General features: G+C 35.2%; 1 protein-coding gene across 4 annotated transcripts in view; it reads right to left on the bottom strand.

The window, feature by feature from the left end:
* Window positions 1-218: 218 nt before the first annotated feature.
* The window catches only part of FHL5 (four and a half LIM domains 5), a 29,065-nt gene continuing 22,619 nt past the window's right edge, over window positions 219-6,664 (bottom strand). For all 4 annotated transcript variants that reach the window (XM_035561725.2, XM_035561731.2, XM_035561724.2 and 1 more), the window contains 3 exons: window positions 6,430-6,599; window positions 2,917-3,103; window positions 219-1,884 (listed from right to left, as the gene is read on the bottom strand). In XM_035561725.2, the coding sequence (XP_035417618.1) occupies window positions 1,733-1,884; window positions 2,917-3,103; window positions 6,430-6,599 (509 nt within the window). In that variant the 3' untranslated portion in view covers window positions 219-1,732. The remainder of the gene's footprint in view (window positions 1,885-2,916; window positions 3,104-6,429; window positions 6,600-6,664) is intronic.

Here is a 6,664-nt window from a genome sequence, read left to right as displayed (position 1 = left end):
TATATACACACACACACCATTTCTTAAGGCAATGAAACCTATTTCTATTTATGGGAATCTAAGTCTTACCAAGAACCTGTATCAGCCATATGCAATGTGAAAATAGAAAAGGAAGCAGCTGGGATTAAATGAAAAGGCATAAACCAATCAAAATCCAAACTCCAATAAAAGTTATTGTGAAAGAAGAAGCTGAAAAAAAACCAAAAATGAACAACAAGTAGAGCAAAAGATCAATATTTTATTGACTGGAAAACAGACTGCTATGTACTTGTTGGTCAGTCATTATCCATATTGATTTTACGCCACTGCAGTTCAGCTCTGCCTTACCTATGCTTACATGCTCTTTTTTTCCTCCCTTTTACAGTTAAAGTAGTGTCTGTCTTCAATATGAATAAAGCCCTCTCAAGTCAGCCAAAAAATTGTAAGCAATTAACATCAGGGTCTAAAGGAGAATGCATGGTTTTAAAACATGTGAGATGAGGAATAAAACAGTGCTGAGTGGTGCAGAACCACTGCACCATTCACCATGGCCTGGCAGATACTGCAACATGAGTCAGACTGTTGTAACATACAGTGTGAAACAAGGAAGAGAAGAAATGCTCATAACTCAGTTCTAGATGACCTTTAATAACAGACAATTGAGCAACGAAGCTCAGCAAGCAGGTATAACCTTCTCAAAGCCAGCTACCTAGAAATGAATACCTTGTACTACAAGCGAGGACTGCCTAGCTTGCAATGGCAACATTACAAATTCTTGACATAATATTGGCAAATGCACGTGGCACATGACAAAATGAATCAGGTATTGGCTCTGAAGAGCTTATAGCCTGCTACTGACAAGCATGCATTTACAAGAAAAGGAGCAGACTGAATAAAAGACAGCAGTGTGGAAATGTCAAGGCCTTTAAGTGTCTTGATTGCTGGCAAATGGGTTTTGTGGGGAGGAAGAGTGCAAAGTACAACTGTAAGCAGACAACTGTGAGTTGGTTCTTGTCTCTACTAATAAAAAATATATTTTAAGTATGCATTTGAAGGTCCAATGAAGACAATGGAGACAGAGTTTTGAGGTGTATTAGCTATGGAAAACTGTACATTAGCACTATCAAATATTGGGAAATGCTTACCTCTTACAAATATGGTTTTATTTATGTTCTAAAATATTTATACCTAAAGAACTAAGTAAAATTAACCACTTTTGGGAGAGGACACATCACTCAGTCTTTTGGATGACTAAAGTCATGGGAAACTTATTTTTCTGAGAAGCAATCTCAGTAAGGAGAGAAAAGAAAACTTTTATCCCTTTATCTGGCGCTAGAGTTGACTTCTCTGACTTAGTGTTTCTTTGTGTACACCTACGTTCTCTTTGTTAGGAGAGCTAATGCCTCATCATTACTTGTATGCCATATAGACTTTTCATACTTCTTGGTTAATGGGAGATGAAATGTAAATTTTTAAGCTTCTAACAGCAGAGTGCAGTATGTTACAAGGAAAACATACTGTAGTTATATTTTAAATATATACTAATATTTTCTGCAGTTAGCCAGTATGTGGCTATTTATTATTATTATATTTTTAACAAACAGTTTAGAACTATGATAGAATTAAACTGCTGTTTGAAAAATATGTGAATGACTAAATAAGTGGTGTGTTGTTTAGATGATTTTCTTATTGCAAGTAACAAAGCACATGATTAAAGAGTGAGAATAATGCATCTGTATAGCTCTCCACAGAACTATGAAGCAGAGCCACATTCATTACAAAGGACATCATCCTGCTTAGTGAGGAATTCTTCGCCCACCAACGAGACAGAGCATTTTGCACAGTTAAAGCATTCCCCATGCCACTGGCGCTCTTCAAATGAGATAAACTTGGCACCTCCAAGAGCTGAAAAAGATTATGAGAATGAAGATGTGAATCCAGAATTTCTGGACATGGTTCAGAAATGCAACAGATTGTTTTCTGATGTATGATCGTGTTGTTATTCATATAAGCAAATAAATTAAGGAAAAAAATCCATAGTCTGAAATGCCCTTTGTTAGCTGAATTGAAAAACAAAAACAAAAAAACAAACAACAGAAAAACAAACCAAAAAAAAAAACACAACCAAACAAAACAACAACAACAACAACAACAAAACCCACAACCAACCACTTTAAGATAATGAGACAAAATAATAGTGAGATAGTGGGAAATATTTTAAGTAAAGCCATAAGTCACTTGATTGTTTTCATATCCCATTATGAACTCTGAATGGGACAGGTTTATCAGAATGTCCATTAAGGTTTGCAGATCTTCCCAAGAAACTGTCATGAAAATTATTTGCAATGCATAGATACATATAGTTTCTATACAACACTGAGTGAAATTTAATTATTTTCACCAAGTATCTTCAAGATAGTGTCTTTGGGAAATTTCCAGATCATGGAGTTTCCAGACCATGGAAGTACACAAGGATGCATACAATAGAGCTTTGTTGTGTTTGGCAAGCTCTCTAACTTGACAGGTGTGCCTTACCAGCAGGCAGTTACCTCACATCCAATTTTATCACATTTGTATTTAAAAACAAAGGCAAACCAATTACAGCCATGAGGGACTTGTTTGTATTGGCTGAAGAGAAGCCAAAAATGCCTTTTCCTATATTCCTGGGGATGATTTTTAGTGCATAAAGTGCTAAGTCAAATGATGGGAGAATGTTTGGCAAATAAAAGAGCACAGCAGTCAGGGAATAAATGTGATCAGTATGTCCTAGCAAGATATGTTGCATTTGACAGACAGGGGGTCTCTCCAGTACCTAGCTCCCTCAGTCTTTAATTATGATGGGACTATTTTTAATGCCATTTTCTAAAGTAAAGATCTGATTTGAGGGGAGACTGATGATTCCTCAGTGTCTAGTCCCTTCTAAAAGATAAGACTCACCTGTAATAGGTTTCTTGCAAGCAGCACACTTCTCAGCATAAAATTTGCTGTAACAGTCTACACAGTATGGATACTCATCTTTGGAAATAAACCTTTGTCCGGACAGCTGAGTTTTACATCCAGCACAGACAAAGCATTCTTTATGCCAAGGCTGGTCATGGTAGGTCACTCCCCCAGAAGTTATTACCTAACATATTGATAAAAAAGGACAGAGCAATAAAACAAAGGCATGAATCATGAAGGATTATCAAGTGTTTCGTAAATCCTTCCACTTGTTTTCTCTCTTGCAGTATGCACAAGTGAAGAGAGAGACAGTATGGTCATGTCCACTGTTTTTCATCGGGAAAACTTGACTAAGACGTCATCTGGAAACTTGACTAATTGCAGCTGATCTGAATATTCCAGTGTTTTATTTTTATTTTTATTCTTGGTTTCCTATCACAGAATAAACTTATGTTTTGTAATAAACAGGTCAGCTTGTTATGAAATTTTTCTCTTACCCATGTGGGTAAAGGCTGAGCATCGGACATACTCTCAGTGCAACACTTCTCAGTGATGGACAGTGGCTGATAGAAATGATGATGAGAATAGGACTAATCTCCAACTGGAATTGACATTTTGCTGTCTCAAAATTGAAGCAGCATTTTAAGTAGGAGGAAAAAGACAGTAAAGAAGCAGAAATGAGACAGAAAGGAGATCTACATTGTCAGAAGAAGGAAAAATAGTGTTTGTCACTGTCATCAAATTTCCATTCCCTGCAACTCACTCATGGCTCTCCACTGGTTATTTCTGAAGAAGGAAATTTCCAGTTGCTCTAAGGCTTCCATATGTGCAGTAAAGAGTAGGTTTCAGAGAAGTTTTGAGGGACTGTATAAAGGAATTTCTCTAGAAATAAAAATGAGCTCTAAGATGGTGTTTCTACTGCCAGGACACGTATATGACAGTAAATGAATGGATGAGTGAGTGAATGAGTGAGTGAATTACTGTAGTTGGAACAGGAGAAGAAAGAGTTGGAGAAACTTAATTAAATAAAAATAAAGGCACCATGAAAATTAACTGGGAAATACAACTTCAGGAAAATAAACAATTATACTGGGTGATGTCAGGCAATAAGAAATTTAAATGGTTCCCGATCCTCTTAGTATTCTAGTATTGGGCTACAATAAGAGTTAATTTGTCTTTCCATTAAAATCTCAAAATTTCAAATGTTTTTTCTCTGGCACAGAACTGAAGACTTTAGCAATTCAGTCTCTTTGAGCTCACTTATTTATGGAAACCGATGTAGTTTTATTTGGTAAAATTGTTTTAGTATGTATGTAGTCTATTTGCATTCCTATAATTTTTAAGAAGCAAATCCTGATTATTTCATGTAAATGCTGTTAACCTCAATTTCTCTAATAAATATGGAGCAGAATTACTATATTTGTCATGTGATCATTTAATGCAAATAAATGGCTAGATATAGAGGCATAGGAATATCTAGAGGTATTTTCTAAAGTTTAAGTATTGAAGAAAAAACAGGAAGCGGGTTTTGCTTAAATTAAAGTGTTTTGTTAGAGGTAGAAGTTTACAGCTAAACAGTAAATAAATTTAGAAATTATAAGTCATTTGAAGTGAAAAAATATTTTTTGCCTCCAGAGTGGTAGAGATACTAAAGAATAAGTGAAATTCTACTATAAAAAGCAGATTAAAACATTTGTTAGACAGCAGTATCACACCAGAATAATGCAATACTTCAATTGTTTTCACCACCCAGAGACAATTTTAAAACATGAGAAATCGAGGGAAGGAAAATTTATTTATTTGTATTTGGGGGAAGAAAGAAAAACTCATTTTAAAACAGGCTTTCTGGTAACCACAGGGGAAGCCTCATGTATTGAAACAGTGGGAGTCTTGACTTGTATTATCACAACTAAATATTACTTAATCTGATTATTGCCTGATACATTTCAAGAGAAAACCATGTATGACCTTGAACACTTTCATCAGATTAGGTGGCTGATTTTGCATGTGAATACATCTGACAAACGTAAAGGGAGGCATATTTATTAAGGCAAGGTCAGTTGTTATCAGGAACGAAGGGTTTTAAACAACTTTCTCTAAAATTTCAACCTTTGTTAAAAATCACAGCTAATAACAACAAAAAAAATCAAAGTATTTGTTTTTGTCAATAAATACATTACAAATATAATCAGGCTTATATAAATATTAGCTAGAAGAAGATGGCAAACACTGTCACAGTTAGTTTTCAGTGTCCAATATCAATACCAAAAGGAAGACTTGGCTCTTCCTATCAGTTCACCAGACATTTTGCGTGATCCAGCATCTCCCCCCATGAGCAATACTGCTCCACTAAGGAGCACAGGCATCTTTGTTATGGATTTAAAGTTAGGTGGTGTGACACCCTCACTATATCCTATTTCTCCAGTGTTAGAAAACCTAGTATCTTGATATAACTTTGCTGTCAGGAAAAGAATTAATGTCTTCCACAGAAGTAGTTATTTAAAATATAGCACTGTTTTCCATAGATCCTGTATTACTATGAACAAGTCACTAAACAGAGACACGCCATTTTTTTTTTGTTACAAATGCACATTTCTTTTTTTATCATTTACCTCTGCTATTCCCCAGGTTTGTCTTACTGAGCTTTCTAAACATACCACAATCTCTGGTGTATTTATTGCCATAATTTACACCCAACATTTCCATGAATTATGGAAAGTTAATTACCATTCCTATTCTATTGTTAAAAAACTGAAACAGAAAGGGAGGTACTAAAGCTTCCTAACTTCATCTATAATAACTGGGACATCAGAGGTGGGAGCTTAAGATCTTTATATGCTTACAGGTGCTTTCCTAAATATATTGAGAGATCTACTGATGAAAAAAAAAGACTAAAAGCTTCTAATTTAAGCATCCACATTAAATACTTTAAAACAGGTGATATGAATACCTGTTAGAGAGACAAAGCAAGCTCCAGGTGCTCCTGAAAAGCAGCTAACAGCAATTATAAATAGTTGTAGTTACAGGCAATAAGAGTTCTGTTGATCTCAAGATCATTTTCTTCTGTTCCTCATCCGCTTTTAGAAAAGTATTTTAAAGCACTAAAAGCATTCTTTGTTGACAAAATGTGTAACTAAATGGGGATAAAAAAATATACATCGTTAAAGCTTGTTAAGGATATAGCCTGAACTTTCATTCAATTATGTGACTTGTCCTCATAAGCTCTAATGTGTGAAGGGTTTTTATTTTTTTAAAACACTTTAGCTGTTTTACAGAAAAGAACTAATCTAAGAAGTCATGTGCTCTGCTGATATTCTCTTTTGCCCATTGTGACTTAAACTTCAGACTTCCAGATGAGAATGGAAGTAAGAATTTGCAGAGGTTATTTTAAGCCTGAACTTTAAAGATTGCAGAAAAAGTTGTTGGCATAGTTTTCGCTGTTGGACAATCTGGTCTTGACTTGACCAAAAATAACATGCCAGCACAGTGAAATTTCTCCATTGTAATTACCTTTTTGCAAGCGTAGCAACGGTGAGCAAATTGCTTCTCAAAACAGGGCACACAGTAATTCTCATTGTCTTTGGTGATCAATGGTTTTGTTCCCAGTGGTTGCCGGCAATACTGACAAACAAAACAGGATTCATGCCAAGAACTTCCCTTAAATTCCATCTTACGCGAACCTGCAAAAATCATCACAAACAATGTTCCCGAATATAGCCTTTTAACAGAAGTTTTAAATGTCAAG

This window comes from Cygnus atratus, chromosome 3 (genome assembly GCF_013377495.2).
Source record: "Cygnus atratus isolate AKBS03 ecotype Queensland, Australia chromosome 3, CAtr_DNAZoo_HiC_assembly, whole genome shotgun sequence".
Classification (NCBI taxonomy): Eukaryota; Metazoa; Chordata; class Aves; order Anseriformes; family Anatidae; genus Cygnus; species Cygnus atratus.
Note: the sequence above shows the minus strand (reverse complement) of the source record. Positions and strands in the feature narration are given on the sequence as shown.